The 21,012-nt window shown below is 28.8% G+C and overlaps 1 protein-coding gene across 2 annotated transcripts in view; it reads right to left on the minus strand.

Moving 5' to 3' along the window:
- LOC107173726 (TBC1 domain family member 30) overlaps nucleotides 1–21,012 on the minus strand; it is a 42,184-nt gene that overhangs the window by 10,152 nt on the left and 11,020 nt on the right. Inside the window, exons 2-4 of one of the 2 annotated variants that reach the window (XM_015524379.2) lie at nucleotides 18,747–18,993; nucleotides 12,145–12,309; nucleotides 2,447–2,596 (exon numbers count right to left, since the gene is read on the minus strand). In XM_015524379.2, coding sequence (XP_015379865.2) covers nucleotides 2,447–2,596; nucleotides 12,145–12,309; nucleotides 18,747–18,993 — 562 coding nt within the window. The remainder of the gene's footprint in view (nucleotides 1–2,446; nucleotides 2,597–12,144; nucleotides 12,310–18,746; nucleotides 18,994–21,012) is intronic. The other variant, XM_015524380.2, reaches the window with a different exon arrangement.

Here is a 21,012-nt window from a genome sequence, read left to right on the forward strand (position 1 = left end):
AAACTAGAAATTTGATTGTAATAATAAGAAAAACATTTTATTCAGAGATCCATAAAAAGTTATATAATTGAAAAATCTTAAGTATAACTGAACAAAAGGAAAAACAGAAAATGAGACCAAAAATATAAATGATAGACGATATGAGAAAAATAATATTAACAATAATGATAACATACATACAAAATAATGATGAGATTATCATAATTCAACAGAAATGACGTGTAAATAGTACACATCGCCACTGTTGTGATCATCGTGCGGCGATCAGTCAATTTTTTTTTTGGAAACGCGTATTACAACTCGTGAGTACTTAATTTATTAGGATGATATACGACGTCTCGTGAATAATGATTGTCGGGCTAGAATTGTGTTATTATTATATATTAAAACGGTCACATCATTATACGGAGCGACTTTGTCTTTCGACTGGAGTACCGTACGTTATTATATTATTATTATACACGAGTAGTAAATTATATGGGCGTGTATATAAATGTATATAGCATATATATTGCATAAGTTGTTAGGGAAGCAGCAATTTTTAACAACAAAATATAGTCGTTATCCATCACACTTTTACGAGCGCATGTATACAATATCGCAGTAGCGCGTATATATTATATAAGAAAACTTTCTTTGATAAATAAGTTGAAAATATAAATTACACAGAGTGTCTATGTACTGCCGCCACGTGTGTCCGCATTTGCGATCATAATTTAAACAGAGTTTTCGACTTTTTTTCCCCGATTCTCAGTAATCAACGCGATGGTCAATTTTTATGCAGCCAATTAATATAAACATTTTAATAGCTTAACTACTACAACTCCCATTCCCATTAAACATTTGAATAAATAGCGATGTCATTTTTAATGTTCGGTCAGTGTATATATATATTTATATAATGGTCGGACGTTTATATACGAGGTAAAACACATTTATATATAAACACTCTATATATCCATAAAATATATACGTATTATAATATATTATGTTTGACTTAAAATAAAAAAAAAACTTCAGTTTTTGTTTGTTCTTAAAAAAAATGCACAGAAATAATATTAAAATTGTGAATAATATTAACCATAATATAACTCTATATAGATAGGTACGTCGTACGTATATTATCCCTCATACCCACACATCGTAACAACATTGTTATGTATTTTGTATCGATCGTTGTATAAAACGTCCACTTTGAATTGAGTATTTTATTTTTATTATTTCAAAAAATAATAGTATTCATCATTTCATCATAGTCATATCTCTTTGAAAACGTTTCACGCGTAACAGGATGGGTTACGTCGGATTCAAGTCACGTCGGTTTACCTTCTGCAAATGGTTTAGGTGACATTTTTTTTTGCACTATATTTCTCAACTCATCATTTGAACGAAAAACAAAAATTTCAATTTCAAAATTTTTTTTATGCCAAACGAAAAATACACCACCACACTAATGATAATATGGTTTTTCACCATCCCGTCGATCGAATCGAACTCTGCAAATATTATAGGTAGGTACCCGTCGTGCTTTCTGAACACTTAATATGTATTGCTAACGAGAAGAAAATATTGACCAAACCTAATTAGATTATATAAAGAACGTGCAGGAGTCGAAACGTAATATTACATTATTACGATAACAAAATATTGTTCTGCAGGTATCTGCAATGACTATTGTCATAATATAAATAAATATAAAATATTATTATATGATGTGCTGTCATTTTTGTTATCATTGAAAATATTTATTTATCGTGATGGTAGTGCTGGATCGCGGGTAGCTAGGTGTCAACAGAAATGAAAACCGTACTTAATAACGGCTGTACAGGTATAACTGCCCTATATAGCTATATATTTTGTGTATTATAATGCTAAATTTGAATGCGTGAAAAAAAAAGATTTTTCGTAAACGATTGTTTTAATAATATAGTCATTAGTCACAGGTAACTTGTTGGTTACATATAATATTACCAAAAATTATATTTTTAATCGTTTGCAACAATACGTGGTAACTTGCTATGACTTTAATAAGTGCACCAAATTATAAAATTATTTGCACGTGTGAGTTTATGCATAGGTACATAGTATTACTATAACACAAAATATCATAAGTACTACATTGTTATTTATATACGAACAACGCGGTATATATAGGTGCATTAAATCATTGTTCAAATAATAAAATATCGTTGGTATAGGAAGATGCTATGAAATAATATTAAAAGTCATAATAATTTCATTTAACCACAAGCTTTATTTTTTTTTGGTTGGGTTTTTAATTTTTCTTTTGTATTTGTGATAATATTTTGTGTTACATGTCATACTATATTATAATAACGAAATAACTGTGAACCGTTTGCACTAAAATATTATATGCACTATGCACAAGTCGCATGTGCAGTATATGTATATAGCATGATAGTCGGCATTATAGAGGTGTACTCACTGAGACTGGCAATGTTCTTCAACGTATTGAGCAAACCATTCATCACATCGCCCGTCTTCCAAATGTTTTTTGATAAGGAATATTTCGTTGGTCTCGACTTGCTATCGCCCGGACGGGATGACGGCGACGACGGTTCAAACACCGGACGGTCTGAATGAAGAATGCAATTTACTATACGTTACATTATACGGCACTGATATGGTACGCGTTTCCTCCTGTTGTGCGTTAAAACATGCGCGTTACGTTTTTATCGATCGGTGGCCAACCTCCCCCCCTTCTCCTCACACCGGTGTAGTGGTGGCCATGGCGGGGGTGGTTCACCCCTCGAGCACACGTGCGGTCGGCGCTCCGCTCCGTCCGTCAACCCTTCCCGGGGTGGCGATAGGGTAGGATTTTCCGCTTCCCCTCCCCACCTCGCCCGCGTCCCTTAAATGTATTATTATTATTATACATGTTTAGGTTAATTGTGTACATACGGACTTTATACATTATACACAATATAATATATATATAACACGGTAATAAAATATCATTATTATATTATGACGAAAAACGTACATCATTTCACCCGTCGTTGGAATTCGGGTGTTGTATATTGCACACAAATCATGACATGTATAAAGACGTGCGTAATCGGCCAGGTTAATAGGTTGTTGACGGTTTCGCGTTACGAATTTATAACGAATCGTAAATAATAATAAAAAGGGTTGACGAGACGTGCGTTATAGTCGAATGTGTCTGCGTGTAGTGAATAGGTAGTATATTATTCTAGATCCTAGCTGGCGATGGTCCCGCAATGTTGGACGGGTTATCAGTGCGGATTTTGGAGGGAGCGTTATTGTTTCGGGGCCAAAATTCCGCACGACGATGACGATTTATGGTCTTTCCAGATGAAAGGTCTTAACCGACGACATTCCGCCTAATTGATATTAAGACGGAGGATAAGGACACGAAGCGCCCAGGTCATTGAGTGCAGCGTCTTATACAACTATTTGAACTATTTGAACTATATATAATATATGTGTGTTGTAAGTGTCATAAGATGTTATGTTAAAGCCAGATCATCATGCAAGTTTTTGGCTTCAGACGCAAAACGTACGGTTTCGTTATAATTTAATAGACCTTTAGGTCAAATATTTTTTTTATCTAAAATGTGCGCATACTTCAAATTTACGCAAACGGTATTGCGATCACGTATTGCGCGTAGGATGAGTTCGGTAAAAGGTAAAACCATCTCAAATATATCCGGAAAATCATGTACAAAATATGTAAAATGTAAACCATTCAATTATTAAAATGATTTTAAATTATTATAAAACCAAGAAAACTGCACATTATTCACTCTATAAAACATCTGATACATTATTAATATAATATTAATTTTAAATTTAATTCGACGCAACGGTAATGGTATCGAAGTAGTTGTACATAACACGGGTAGGCGAGTAGCTACCATGAATTTTCATCATTATGTAATATTTAAGGAAAAATAAAATACCAGTATAGGTATGATATTAATTGTTTTAATATATTTTTCAAAGACAGAAGTAAGATTGCACTCGGTGTATCAGTGCGTGTAATTCGTAAATCGTAATCTCCATTGTTGTGCTACTGGGCTACAGCCTATAGATAGGTAAGTGTTTATTTATTAATTATGATTCATTATTATTTATTAGACATTAAGATTAGTACTGGCTTAATACTATTTTTTAATACGAAATAAAATTGTTGAAATATTTATAGTGATTTGTTGCTGGTTGGTATATAAACTGATGTCTTGACAGTTTGACAGTATCAAAATTCCTAGTACTTAGTATTTGATTTGACTACAAAAACGGGCTTCCATAGACTATAATACAGTAAGTCTGTAACTCTTGAGCCAATAGCTATGTGACGTCATTGGTATACGGTCTTGCTGAATGTAAGTTATTTGGAACTGTAAATCTTCGCATTATTTGGAGAAGAACGTTTTTAAAATAATGGAGTCAAAAGTAAACACCAGTTAAACTTCTAAACACTAAGTTATAACCATCATATATATTATACATTTATAAGTGCCATATCAATGAACTTATTTGTATAAAAGGTGAGAGTTCGTATCAACATTTTAGGTTGGGCATGTTAGGACGTAGCTTTATTAAAACAAAGGTAAACAATACACACACTATAACATTATACATACATTTTTTCCATTAAAAGTCTATTATTCACAAATTTTTAGAAGAAATCAATTTTCTTTTGTCGTATAAAATAAAATGAATGTACCCTCATTTGGTTGGTACAGTAAAGTTACAGTTATTCTTAAAAATAACTTACTTTAATGAACTTAGTAGGTAGATTCATATAAAAATATAAAGTAATTTTTTAAAGGAGTCCAATTATTTCTACCTTATACGAAATAAAATATTTGTCATATTATTAGATTAGGATGAATAAGATCTCTTTGATGTTATTACCTTTTAAAGCAGTAAAAATAAACACACATAGATTTCTGATAAAAACTTTTGCAATATTATAAATCGTTTATTTTATACAGATAATTTGGTAGACGAGTGCTATATATTATGTTTTGAAAGTTACTATATAGTATATATAGTCGAATTGACTTTACGACTATGTGGTATTAAACGACAACTAGATTTGTAAAATTGAAGTGTTCATTTTTTTTTGTGGACAAAATTATATCTTAACAGTACATCATATTATTATAAAATATATGTAATATCAGTTGGTATCGAAAAGTCGTTATTTTATTTTCCAGTGAAAGGACGTAGATAGGTATGTGCAGACAGAAGCCCTATATATTAAATCTTATAAACGAGCTCATATTATTATGGTATATATTATATACGTATTTTATACGTCTATAAGTAAATCCAATTTTTAAATCTAAATTCGTCATATCACATAACACGGCCCGTGCGCAATGATCAGTCTTACTAATAATAATAAGCAAGAAATGAGTTTTATATAAAACTAATACGTATCCAGTATCAACTTAATAATAGGTTATAATCAATGATATTATGATCGTATATATGAAAATGTCCACTAGCCGCTTACTTGCTTTTTTTCAAACGTTGATAAGCCATAAATAATATTAATTATAAACGTAGTTTGAATATTTCGAGTCACTTGTAACCACGCTGTTACGATGATCGTAATGCATAAAGTATAATCATATAGAGTTTATTTTGTAATTAATAGCCAATTAATGCTCGAATAGGTAGACCTCGGCTACATCCACCCCGCCACACCCAACCAGTGTCACTTCTATCGCTCTTTTGCGAGGTACCTATGGTGAGTATATTATTATGTTAAGTATAGTCGAAACGTTATATTTGAATATTTTTCTAAAACATTGCTATATTTGTCTATTGATTCCGTGAAAATGCGTGTTTCAGTCATTGTGGAAAAATAATAAAAAATAATTAAAAAAAAAAAAATATTATTATTATTATTTTGTATATAAATATGATTATTATAATAAACGATTTGCAAGAATTTATGCCATTTTGATTTTACTCATCACGTCACGTATACGAATTAGGTGATCTCGTCGACGGATATCAACCATGTAACTTAATGTTGCACGGTCGATTGGGATTAATGACTTTAATTTTTTATTTGTTTGTTACCGTGAGTTCAATTTAAACCAATACAAATAACGAAACTCTGTGACCTTCTACTATAGAATATATATTATGTCGTACTATAAACATATAACGTTCAAGATAATTTAGTTAAAATACGTTCTGTTATAATTGTTAGTAGAATATAAAAGCATTATATTTACATACACAAAATTCTTTAATTATTTTTGTTATATTTTGTTTGAAATAATAATTTTGATATGAACAACTATTCAATTAATTAATTTTGATAAAATAAAACAACTAAAAATTATTTCAAAATAAACGTTAAGCTTGAGTGTTTTGTTTTAAAAAAGTAAAAAGTAAAAATTAAAAATTAATTCTTTTCATCATAAAAAATTCTTCATCCTTCACGCATTTCATTTATTTTTTTAAATGTTTGTTGATTTTTAATTTTAAGTGAAGTGACGAAGCAATTTTGCGTATTACATAAGATGAAATACAATTACATTTAGCAAATGTAGACCAAACAAAATCAATATCACCATGGTGGTTCCTATAGCAAGTATATCTTAGTAGATATAAATATACATATTAGATACAAATACATATACAGATACATTACAGGCTTAATGAATCACAATTCAAAGTTTATCTAAAACGATGAATTAGCATGAATAGCACTTGTACTAGATTATACCAATAAAAAAATTGTTCAAATTTGAGTTAAAAATAATTTTGCAAATAAAAATACTGACAAACATCTACAATAAAATTCAACATATTATATACATGTATATTGTATATAGTATCAAATATATTCCAATATATGTTTTATTTAATTTGCATTGTATGGGAACAGATACTAAAATGTGTTAGTTTTAATTAAATGAAAGTCATTTATCTTTGTTCATTAATATATATTTGATAGCTATTAACAAAAGGCAAAATTAAAAGCGTAACACCGAAAAAAAAAATCGAACTATTATCTGACACAGATTTCCGACAAATTACTAAGGAATCAAAATGCTGATAATGGTCAGGATTAACTATTAACTATTACAGAATCGTCCGTAGGGTGTTCAAACTTGAAAATTGTGTTAATTTGATTTATTATCCATTGCAAAAGATATAAAGGGCAACATTTTGTACAAGATAGTTAACCGAAGGTCCAAAACCTATCTTTAGTAAATTAATACAGTATCTATTCTCAAAATTTGATATAATTATCACGGGGCATTGGAAATTTTTTTTTCTTTAATTTGATCAAAACTTTTTTCATTTATTTATCTCACTTTTTCAGTTTCGAAGAAATCGAAAGATTGTAATGTTTTCTGGATGAACTGTTTAAAATCGTAAATATAAAGGCACAGATGATATTTAATTCAGTCGATGTAAACCGTTAAGAATTTATAAATTTTTAAAACTAAAGAAAAGTATTCATTATTAAAATAATAGTATTTAATATTATGATCAGATTTTCTATTGAATATAGGTGAATGACGTATAATTATGAACATTGATATAATGTAAAAAATTCAGCAATTATTATGCCTTGAATTTATTAAACGGTTTATATATTATTAGAAACTTTTTCAGCTTTATTCAGTAAATTTAAAGTAAACAGTAAAGGCATTACATAGAATAAATGTTAACTACAAAGCTGTAATATTCAATATGATGTTTGGAAACATTTTATAATATATTTCTCTTATTCCAATCATGTTTTAATATTGTGTGATTTCGTTTAAAACATAAGAACTTTTTTTATTATACGTTATTATAAATGTTAACTACGATATAGAAAACTCACCAAAGAATTTGAAATGTATAAAGTTAAAAGTGGCAAATAAAAAATAACTTCTATTATACCTGTATAAGTTTATTATTTTTATATAGATACCTACGCGTAATAAATTAGTATTATGTAATCTACACGTTGTCCATTGATTTCATAAAATAATAATATAAATATCTTCAAAAATATAGATTAAATAGCGGTCACGTGTAAGCAATATTATGTAATAATAAATATAATGATTGACAATTATTTTGACTCTAGGTAATTCTATATTACAGCGGTACCTTTATGTACTTGGAAGGTACTGAAAGAAATCGTATTTATGAAATTATCATTTAAATAAGTATGATGGTTTATTTAGGTAGATATAAATGATTATTGTGCAAAAAGTTTACAACTGTTCTCGATAATAATACTAATAAATATATAATAATTTTTAAAGAAGTGGATTTTGAAAGAAATTCGGGTGAGAAATTGATCTTCGTATAATATAGCCAATTACAGAACTACGCTACCGTGTATTAGTTTGATGCCGATCAATAAGACGTTTGGACGTGCCATTCATTTCGGTAAAGTCGTGTTTAATTTTGATAAATCATCAAATGGTCCTCGCCAATAAAAGTGGTTACTTTCAGGGTGTGCCCTCGAGTATCATTGAAGACGGATTCGTTAAAGATTGAATTGTGATTCACGGGTAAACTAAATATGTTGTTTATCTGCTATTAGATATCTGAATATCTTTAAGTTGAACTAAATAGTATGACGATGGCCATATAACTATAAAAGTACCATAAAGAAGATTTGTATACTTATACTATACCAAAATATGTTTAGGCCTTATTTTAAGGTGCGTTAATAGCTAGACATGTTTTGCGTACCTATCTAAATTGTCGATTCAGGGTGTGGAGGTAAAAAAACTTTTAATGCAGTTCAAGCTATTACTAAATATCCAGGGATAAAATAAACAATGTAAAGGACAAAATATATACATTTAAAAGAATAAAAATAATCTTTTTCAAAAGGTTTCTTTAATATTTTTACAAATTACTTTATTTTCTATAGAAAAAATGTAAATTTCTTTGTTTTGAGTATATTTTGATTGCAAAAAAATATATAGATATATATTTTATTTTAAATGCAGTAGGTAGTTTGTTATTTTAATGAATATATTGCAACATACTATGATCATATGATCAAATTGTTTGAAAAAACATTATCCGTAATATTTTTTAAATATTTTTGTAAAATTTGAACTGACTTCAAGCTGCAAAATTATAAAATGTTCAATTTTTAAAGTTAAGCATTGAAAAATAAGGATATTCATAAATCGTTCACACTTTATCGAAAAAACACTTAAGAAATTCTCTTCTTTTTTTGTAGACATTTTAAGTAAAGATTTTTGGACGAAATTATATATTTAAACTAACAATAAACGATTTTAATAATTTAGTTAAAATTAAAAATAGTATTTGTGGGTTTTTTAAACCTTTAAAGTATATTATTAAAATTGTATAGATACACACAATAACATTTTCTTATTCAATTCCTTCAACAAAACATTATTTTACCTATAACTAATACCTAATTGTAAAATAAATTACTTTAATTGCAATGATATCATTATAATCATTGTAAATATACTATTCAATATTATAGACTGGCTAATCTTTGCTTATAACTGTTTTTCATATATTACGTTTGATGGTTTTTTTTTTTATCTTTATTTTATCTGTTGGATATTTTGTCTCCATATTGTTGTAGGCATGTACATTATTGCATTGATATCAATGGCGATAAATGAATTGTTTGCTTAATATTATAATATGTTACCAGATAACCGGTGATAAATATATTAAAATATTATTTAGTATTACAATACGTACCTACCGCTGAGTTATTATGCATCCAACAATGCATCATGGAGTATAATTTAAGTCCACATACGCGTAGAGATGTTATTATGATCATTTTTTACGTCCGATTATTATTTTTATTTTTAACTTGATGTGTAAATGTGATAGAATTTTAATAATTATATTATTTCTGAATTTCAATGTTATCACATAGAGTATATTATATAGGCCAAAGAAAAAGTTGTGGTTGGATTAAGTTAAATTTTACTAATCTGTTATGAACTATTTTTAAACAATATAAATATTCACAAAAAACTAATTTCATCATTAAAAATATCAGACTTATACATAGTAAAGAATATTAAAATTTAAGTAAGAAAATTAATTTAATATTCATAAAAACCATATAGTGTTAATTCTAAGGTAGACTATTCTAATTATTTAATTGAATAAATTATGCAATCATTGAATTGAATATGCATAATATTATATTTGAACAATATGCTTATGAACTAAATGTTTAATAAGATGTTTTAAGAATATAAATTTTAAATAATGATATTTTGTGGAATACAGTCAAACTTGAAAATCGCTTTTTTTCCAAAGTTATAGACTGTCAGGTTATTTTGAATTAGCATAATAAGGAATGCTTAATGTAAAGCTTCAAAGAGTTAATAAAAAAATCATTATAAAAGTATTTTCGACAAAATGATTTTTGTTTGAAAGGAAATGATGTGATTTTGTGAAATACATGGTGAAGGTGCGAAATGGAATTGAGATAAAATTCGTTAGGTAGGTACGCGTTGTGCACAATATGCACACACCCTGAGGATACTATAAGTAGTACGTGTTTATGGTATATGTATATCTATGACTTGAGTGAAAATTAAATGGCATACCGACATAATGAAATTTAAAAGGAAAGATTTTTTTGTGAAAAAAGAAACAAACTTTATGTTATTATTATTTTATCAAACTCTATATAACCTAACCATAGAAGAACACTTTTGATAACTATTTAATATTTATTAAAAGAATAATACATAATATTATTATCACCAAAAAAAAAAAAAATATATATATATATCAATGACGTTTTTTAGTACAGAGTACATTTATTATTTATTGTATATTATTGGCAGTGGATATTATTTAATGATAGTGTTTTGGACGGGTGATTACTAATAATTTTTAACAAATTAAATTGTCATCAGAGTTGAGTAATGAACATGCATTCCTAATCCCAGTAGGATAAGAAAAAAAAATACATAATAAATGTAGTTAGGAGAACAGTTATAAAAAATAATTTTCAATGTAACTTTTTTTTTGTCTCGATGTTTATATAGGTACTCTTACTTTTAATTTATTTTATTACGATTGTGTTTGATTTGAAAAAAAGAAACAGTTTACCGATCCAGCGCCACAGTGCTTATATTTAGGAATAAGTACAAAATCGAGCGTATTATTCTCATGATTCAACATGTAACTATCATTTTCAGCAAATATAAGATTATTATACTGAATGAGACTTATATATAGCAAACGCACACAAGATATTTCATGTGTGTCCGACTTACATTATATAACCATTTCGGAAATTGAAATTTTATTTGCAGTTGACCAAACAAGCAGTACGCCAAAGACCTAAAGTGAAATGAAAATATTGTCTCTGTGTCGCCGTTTGCCGGTGAATCGATCGGAAACCTAGTCCAACAGTCGCCTAAAAAAAGCTCAACCGACCGTTTGCATTATTTGTATTGTATACGACCACAGACGTGTCTCTGTCAGCGATTCGGATGTCTCCGTCACGGTACGACGACGATAACACGTGGGATGGGGTTAAGAGGTTTGACGAAATATATTTTATATTTACATATATATACACTTCGTATATTGTATTGCGTTGTATGAGCGTGTGTGTTTACGACAGTGACAAACGTTTGGCTTTTGTCCGACGAAACTTGCAGATGATAATAACATACCGAAATGTCCGTCTAAGAGATTTTAGCAATTCTCGCGTCAGTTTCTAGGGATCGTAGGCGACGTAAACGAACCGAAAGGCGCGTCTCTCTTCTGATATATTGCAAATTTATGACTATAATATAATATAATATTTAGAAGGTATAGAATAAAATCACATGAAACGTCTCCTATATGATTATTTTAATGAAGTATATTATAATATTTATGCACACAGGCGTATCAGATCTATTGAGGAACAGTAATTTTATTTAGGCGGTATTCGGGTCATAGGAAACAGATTTTTTTTGAAAAGTGGTGACAAAACATTAGGAGACATTTTTTGTTTGTTTCGTCTTACCGAAAATTAGCATCGCCAATTTGCATATTATTATACAAAAACATTAATCCAGCCTAGACAGCATTAGTAGTGCTATTGTGTAGTGACATAGATAAATTGTATTATTAATCCGCTGTCGGGTCGCTACTTACTTCGTTTCATAGAGAACGCGTGCAATAGAGCCGTGATCATGTTGCACTTGGCGTCCCGACGCGCAATCAGAATGTCCCTCCTCTTCAGAGCCTTTACAAGCACTTCACAGCATACATTCAACTGGTCTCTGAGCAAGTCAACAGTGGTACACAGCTCTTCCACACCTAATAATAATAATTATTACTTTAATAATATAAATATAAATAATTAATGAACAAATGTAAAAATCACATAACTCTTCGTCTACAGCACTCTAAAGTCTAAATACAGGAAAAATCATGCACTTTTTTTTATTAAATATTTTTTTTTTTTCAAGAATTCCGCTTTTCAATACTGTAAATTATTTAGCGGATATTTTTAATGAATATTTTTTTTCATATCGAGATCGAATTTCGAACGGATATTATTTGAATTATTCAATTTTGTGCACTAAAGATATACATAATAATAGTTTCAAGATGAAAAAAGTTGAAGTGAGCATTGTTGGAACACCCTGAATACAGCACTAAAGCAAGCACCTACAGATCTACATTTAGTAAATTAAAAGAGAGCTGTATTTCTTCCCATCCACTTTCCAAAACACAATTAAAATTAAAAAAGATATTTTCAAAATACTTGAGACATAGAAACTGCAAATGTTTATAATGTTTACCTATACTTTATAAAACGTTTGATTTATTTAAATTTCTTCAATATGATAAGCAGATAAACCATAATTTTCATATAGTTTAATACCACGCAAAATAATATATAATATATATGACGATCGATCCATTCTGTATATTATACAGAATGGATCGATCGTCATTTCCCCACCATCAAACACGTGTTCCGCGTGTATACTACGCATTTACCTAAGATATGGATTATCAGTTTATCACCATAGCCATTGACCAGTGTAAACCTTAAACTAATTCAACTTCGTACAACTTTACCAGACAGACGAGTTCATTCATAAAATAAAGTCTGCTCAGTCACTATAATAGTAAATGGCATACTACCTTATTTCATTACTATTAATATTATTATATGACACGTAAAGTAACTTTAAGACCCTTCTACATAATATAATACGTTTAATAAATCAGTGTGTACAATTCTCGTACTATTGTGCTATGTTTGATCACTAGTCATTGTGGGTGAAGTTTTCATACATGTAAGAATCAGGTATCGTAATTAAAAAAAAAAAAAATATTATCAAGTTTGTTTGTTATACGGTATATTTATGAGTAAATGATGGCTGTATTGGCGATTGGATGGATAATATTATAATATTATAGACTGTGTTCCAAAAATGGTTAATGGTTTATTTCTTATTGTATCAAATGATTGAAAATATCAAATTGATTAGAACTCTAGTTGTACAAAAAAAAAAAAAAAACGTTCTAAGCTCACCATCTCCGTACAAAAGACCAATTTAAACGTCATCATATGTATAGTAAGTACTTCGAATTGAATCGCTGCATCATATTCTTTTTTTACCTGAATCATATACATTTTAGACGAGCACATTTGTTTATATTGTGGTTTAGTCGTACAAATTTTATTCCAAAAATATGAATGAAAGTGATAGCTGCATTGCTCTATATTCGTACATCGTGGACTCGGTCAAATGGAAGCACAAACAAGTAAATCCCTGTCAATTGCAAAAACTTTGTCTTCAACGAACGGCTCGTGATTTGTTTTATTTATACTCGAGCAGACATGTTTGGGTTGTTTTCTGTATCAATCGCGTTTGCATAAATACAATTACAGTTTATATCTACGAGTATAGCTGCAGGTACACATCCGAACGCATTTGTCACGATCTCTCTTTCTCTCTATATATATATTTATATTTATATTTATATGCTATTTATGCTATTAATGCTATTTATAGGCTAAAACACGTGAGTGGAAACAGTTTGTGCGACTTAATATGTTTCGTGGGAGCTTATCAAATTTCGTAAAGGATGTTCGCAGTACCTACGTCTATGTATAATAATCTCGTTTTTGTCGATCGTGCGTTATCTACGGTTTTGCAATGAATGTAAAATATTTCTACACATATAGCATATTATAGCATACACATTTTCATATATATATCGTATATATATATTTTAATTTTACAAGCTTAGTGTACCCAAAACGAAATAACAATCGATTTCTAATTTTTGATGAACTGATGATAATGATGTGGTAATGAAAATGTTTTTATACATTCCAATGTGGTGTAAAATCTTTAGGTTTTTGGAGGGATATAAAACGGTTAGTAGGGGGTTGGGAAGTATCTTTATTCCCCCACTCTCTATTTGTGCCTATACAAAGTGTGTACCTTAATATGTCGATATTAGATCGAGTTATCTAACAAAGTTTGCAACACTGCAATCTTTATTTTATACTTTACAATATTAAATGCGTTGTGTCACAAAGTGCTTTTTGATAAATTTTATCCTATTTTCATATTGGCTGTCGAGTATTGCAATTGATAATCCATCAAGCCAAAACTATTTGTAAACATGAATCGTTTTCGTATCACAATAATCAAATTGTTGAAAAAGTATATAGACAATTAATAAACCTATCCTAAATGTCTAGCATAGTTGATAACTTAACATTTTAAATGAATAAAACGAACATTTAATAACCATTTTGTGAATTAATCATAAATTTAGATCCTTTAAAAAATTAACGATGGATGAGTTATAATATTATAAAACATATTTTCATTATAGAGATGTGACCAAAAATGTTAGTTAACAGTTTTTGTGCATAAATTATTAATAATATTCCTATATTAAGTTCTACCGAACGTGGTTAGAACTTCAAAAATTGACGGTTAGTTTGTTAGTTGAATCTGTAATCGATTTTCCGCGTTTCATTTACTGCCGCCAAATTTAGAAAAGAATAATTTAATCTCGTTAGCGTTTTCGCATAACATTTTCTCTCATGTGAAAAATTTAAAGTAATAAGTATACTCATATAATATATATATATCTTAATTCCTAATCTTATTTTCTTTATATATTTTAAACGTAACACGTGTATAGATGACTGCCACTGACGACCATATAAATTGCAAAGTCACACAATGTTTTAAAGTTTTAATGTGAAGCATTATTCTCGAGCGGATGTTTATTTGCGCACGAGCGAAAAATGATGAGCAAAATACGACAACATGGTGTAGAAAATATATTTTTACGTCTGCCTATAGTTGGTGAGTACGACTATAAAATATATTATAATATTTTTTTTTATGAAGAACTTTCAGTATAACTATTATAGTTCAACAATTACAATATTAATAGATACAGTGATACAATAAGTAATAATTGGTAATTAATAATAATGAGCATATGATATAATGATAAATAAGATAATTGGAGCTCTGGGACCGAGCAACGAGACCACATCGAACATGATAGCCTTTCTCAAAGGATCGGATTTATACAACAAAATTTAAACATATTGATAAAAAAAAAATTGTAACATTAAATAGTGACCATATGTAGTTAGCATCATATAAACATTGTAATATCCTTAACATTGTATCTTAACAAAAAACTAATAGCCTTTGTTGTTGATGTTTTTTTAGTTCAATAAAAAAAAAAAAAAAATAAGATAATTATGTCAGATAAGAGTAAACAGAACGGAATATTAGTGTATATAGTGACAGAAATAATATTAAATGTAAATATCATAATCATAATTAATTGGTTGTTATTATAGCGGAAAGAAAAGAATTAATTATGGAGGTTAAATCGGATAGGAATTTTTACATAGCTAATTTTAAATTAGAGTTTTGTGGATTAATGTTCGTTTTTGAACCCGAAGTAGCATCCGAATATGATGGGATGGATTGAGAGGGGTCAATGGGAAGGGACTCGGAGGATATGTTTTTTGTAAATGTGATATTTTTTTTGGAGTTTGAAGACTTTAATTTATAGCGATTTAGAATGGTTTGATAGAACGGGCACCCCTTGAAGCTGGCCGTATGATTTTCGGAACAGTGGACGCATTTAGCTGGGCTGGAGTGATCCTTGGTGCAGCTTTCTGATTCATGAAGCCTCGCCGCATTTAACGCAACGCGATGGATGATGGCAGTAATTTTGCGTGTGACCATAGTCTTGACAATTGAAACATTGCGGCGGACCGTGTGTCGTTTTGTTCGGTTTTTCAATCACTACTTTCGTGTTTAGTAATGAAGTGATGTTGTAGATATGTTTATTGTTAACATTGGGTTCGATGTCGACAAAAAAGAGAGGGAGAGGACGTTTATTTTTACTAATATTGCGGACTTGCCTCACTATGTGCCCATTTTCCGACAATGTGGACGAAATGTCAATATTATAATATTATATTACTATTAAACGAAGTGAGCACTCGGTAGAAGGGGATAGGGAGTGGAACATATTATATATCATATATTTCATACTTTATACGGCATACGTTTATTATTACTATTATTACTTCTATAGTAGTACTTCTGTGCATTTAATACAGTGGCATAAGTTTTTTTTTTTTTTTTTTTTTGGGGAGGGGGGGGGTAGAGTGATGAGTTTAGCTATTAAGATATTTGAATTTGCTTAGCATTTTGTACGTGGTTCAATATGTTAAGTATAGCTGTATAGGTGAGTCATAATCAAGTGGATAAAATAACATATTATAGTTAAGTACATTATATTAAATTAATGGGTGTACCACTGTACCCATTAAGCTATCAAAATAATATTGTCTTATTTTATTCTATAGGTAGGTAAGCACCAAAAATATAAATAAAAGTCTAAAATAGGTCCGCAGGAGAGAAATTATAAAATGTTCTGATTTTTTTTTTAATTCCTTGGCGTTGAAAGTCAGAATCAGAGAATCCGGTTCCTACTACCTCTCGAAACACCACTATTTCATTGTTATTATGCCACTGGTTGTACATTATACATATGGGTAACTAGAATATTTTCAAAGTATATGAGGATAGATGTTAGTGTAATAACTAGGGCTCGATAGTCAGTGACGTCATTTTAGTTTTTGAGAGCAGGGCAAAAGTTTTCAACAGCCTTATGATATATGTATATAAGTATGAATTGAGTGAACAAAAGTGGGTATGAAGTATATTATATGAACGGTCTTTGGTGATATGAATTTCTATATTATTTTTGTTTGATTCACGATTGTGATGTTATTCGTGCGCACATCAACGGAATAATATTGTAATATAGTATACGTGTATCTCTCGTTTTTCACGGAAATACGTGGCCACAGTACATAATAATATTTAAACCAAATTCATATATCAATAAAAATCTGCTGGATGAAAGTATAGTAAGATTGTCCACGGGTTGTGAAGACACTAATAATTACATACATTAATCATTATATGTGCTTTTGATCTACTTAATGATTTTTGGTGACAAATATGTATGTAAACTTGATCTGCGCTACTCGTATATAATATATATTGTTTAATATCATAATATTATGAAATTATAATGCTGTTTTCCGCGAAAATGTTATAAAATGTCAAGTGTTCAGTCATTCGAAAATGGTTAAGAACTTAAGAACCAACAAAATATGTTAATATCATATTTTATTAATGTAATCGGTCCAAAGACATGATAATCGTGCACGATGTGTTGAAAATGGATCCTTCATTTATTATTTTTGAATTTGAATTATATAATCAATCATGAATAATGGATTCGGGGAAAATTTTTTTATATTACATCCACTTATTGTTTACTCAAAAGTCAAAATTCGTGTTTAAATTGATGCCAACTAAATACTTCTCTAACAATGATTTTCTAGGTATACATAATATACTTAAAAATAAATCATTTACCCTGTAATAATAATATTACAATTGATATTGTAAATTTATATTATAATTTATGAATTGGTATTATCTACTCATATGCATTTGAAACAGTGCTTAATGATCACGAGTTTTTGACAACAACTATGTTCTTTCATTTTTATCTTGTTCATTATTTTATTTCAGACTCTTAATCAATTTTATTTCGACAGATGTCGCAGATACATCACACATCATCAGTCTTGGCCTCAAATGTAATATTTGTTTTATTATATATTTATTATTTGACGTAGTGTCCGTAGTTGATTATGTACGATGGATCATCGCATTCCTATTGTACAAATTCGACGAAAGAATAAATACGATATAAAATTATTAATGATTAATATTTTTAATAAAGTAGGTATATAACATATTATTTGTTAGTAAAGTAATTAAATTATTCGAATATTTGTCATAATATATATTTTTTGAAGTTATGGATTAATAATATCATTTTTTCTATTTTTCACTTAAAAATTGAGTGAATACTGCTTATTTATTATATAGAATAGTCTGTATAGATTTTCTTTTGATGGCCATTAAAATATTTTATACAAAAACCATCGGACACCCTTTTAAAAAAAAAATCATCAAAATTCGCTTTTGATTAGTTTTGTGAACAACAATAAAGAAATCGAATAAGAAGATGCCGAAAATTAATTAACACAGACTTAATTATTTATTGTTGACTATAAAACGTAAATTCAACACAAATGACAGAACTTAAATGAGTCTTAAAAAGTGATAAACAGCATTATATTTTAGTTTTACTTTTTCTTGTCAGTCTTTTGGACCATCTTTCGTTAGTGGCGATCATTGGCCTACCACCGCCATCGCTCCAATTCATTTGTTCTGTGGACGATTCAGAAGCCACGCTGCTACCACCCACTCTGTATATGTCATCCAGAAGTTTATCCATCAGGTCGGTGACCGAATATCGTTTTCGGTTTAACAGTTGTAGTTGAGCATCACCAGATGACGAGTTCACAGCGGCCATCGTTTCAGTGGTCGTCAACACCTGTGCAAAGGACTATTATTATTATTGATATTTTTTTGTTTTGTTTTATTAATATTATATAGGTTAGGTAGTATCTACTGAGCAGATACCCTAAAAAAATCCAAAAAATATATCTTTTACAAACGTTTTACATAATAAAACATGTTTGTTTAGAATTCATAAATATTTATATGAAAATGATAATAAATATTATACGCTATCCTGTAAAATTATTCTTTTGATGGCCATAAAAACAAAGATATATGTATAGAACAAGAGAAAAAAAAAGTTTAAAAAAATCAACTATCCACAATAATTCATGATGATAAAAAAAATGGAATCAAGTATCAAAAAAAAAAAAAAGCCTGAAGGTATTTTACTCGTGGAACTTAGTACTGTGCAATATGATTGTGAAATTACATGAAACCATACCGTCGAGCAATGTAAAACGGCTAGCGATGAAGTTGTAACTTTTCAAACACGGCACCATCGTAATATACTCTAAATCAGTGTTTCTTAATCTTTTTGATATCACAGAACACCAGACAATAATATTTTTTTCATGCGGAACCCCTCTGAAAATATCTTTAAAAAAGAAGGGTACACAAAACATGGCGATAAGTGCAACATTAGCAATGCACTAAACTTTAGTGATTAAAATACTAAATACACTGTATAAAAATACAATTAAATTATTTATTTAGAATTTAGATTATATTATAGAAATTGTATAGAAACAAAGCACAGCACTTTCACGGAACCCTCAAGTGATCTTCTCGGAACACAGGTTAATAAACACTGCTCTAAATTGTATGAGTTCAGACCTGAGGGAGTACGATAAAGGGGTTAAAACTCAACGAGATAAACGAAATGCGTCAAATTTAGTAAATTATATAAAAACTGGGAAAATATTATTATAGGAATTTACTTATTTAATTATTATATCGATACAAACGTCTGCTCAATTATAAAATAATAAAGTTTTTCAGGCTTCATTAATAACGTCTTTAATAATAGTCGTATATAAGATGAAGATAATGGTTGATGGAATGTAGAAATTCACTGGAAATTTAAGGTTCCTATTCCAACACATTCAAAAATATATCAATCAAATAAGACTCGAAGACTAGAAACACTGTGAGAATTATGTTTTAATAGATAGAAGTGGAAACTTTGCATAAAACCAATCGTGTAAATGGTGTTTCATTTTTATTAAAATCAGATCTTATGTGTAATAATGTGTACATTTTGAAAAAGATCATTGAATCACTATATATACAAAGTTTTTATTATTCATAAAAAATGTTTATAATAATATAAAATATCATCAGCTAGGAAAACATGGACCTTTAAAAAACTGCAAACGTAATCATCTGATCGGTCGTAAATAAATTCTAAATTGAAACAATATATTATTATTGTTTCGCTGTTTCACACATGGGATAGATGCTACAGCACATTATAGATGTATTATTTTTATCGTTATTAATTTATTATAACGTTTAAACGTTTTTTGTCGTCTGCAAGTTTAAGTACCTACACAACATATTATATTTGACAATTAAAATACATTTAGTTTGAATGTACCGCATGGTGCATTTTAAAATCCATTTAATATTATTAAATTATACTATGCTTATTAACACTGGCGTTCGAAACTTAATCAAATGTTCAGAATTTCACATTATACATATAAAATAATAATATTATCGTTTTTGGTTCGTCGCAAATTTTATTATTCGAAATGTTATTTTTTATTAGCTTTTTTACATCACTATCTACAACGTTAAATATTCTAACCGTACTACGTAGTATTAACTTAACATACTATTCACTTCATTTCATTACACGTGACGCGATGTTTAGCCTTATAGGTACTATTTTATGGCTTGTGAACAACATTACTGCCGACTAATAAGCTATAAAGTTTCAAATCTAATAACCAAAAATAATCGAATCTAATTTTTATTAGTTTATATTATTATTATTAAAAAAAATTTAATAAAACATTAATTTGGTGTTTAATAATTATTAGTGTGT

This window comes from Diuraphis noxia, unplaced genomic scaffold (assembly GCF_037042655.1).
Source record: "Diuraphis noxia isolate RWA-SAM2 unplaced genomic scaffold, SU_Dnox_SAM2 contig0005, whole genome shotgun sequence".
Lineage (NCBI taxonomy): Eukaryota > Metazoa > Arthropoda > Insecta > Hemiptera > Aphididae > Diuraphis > Diuraphis noxia.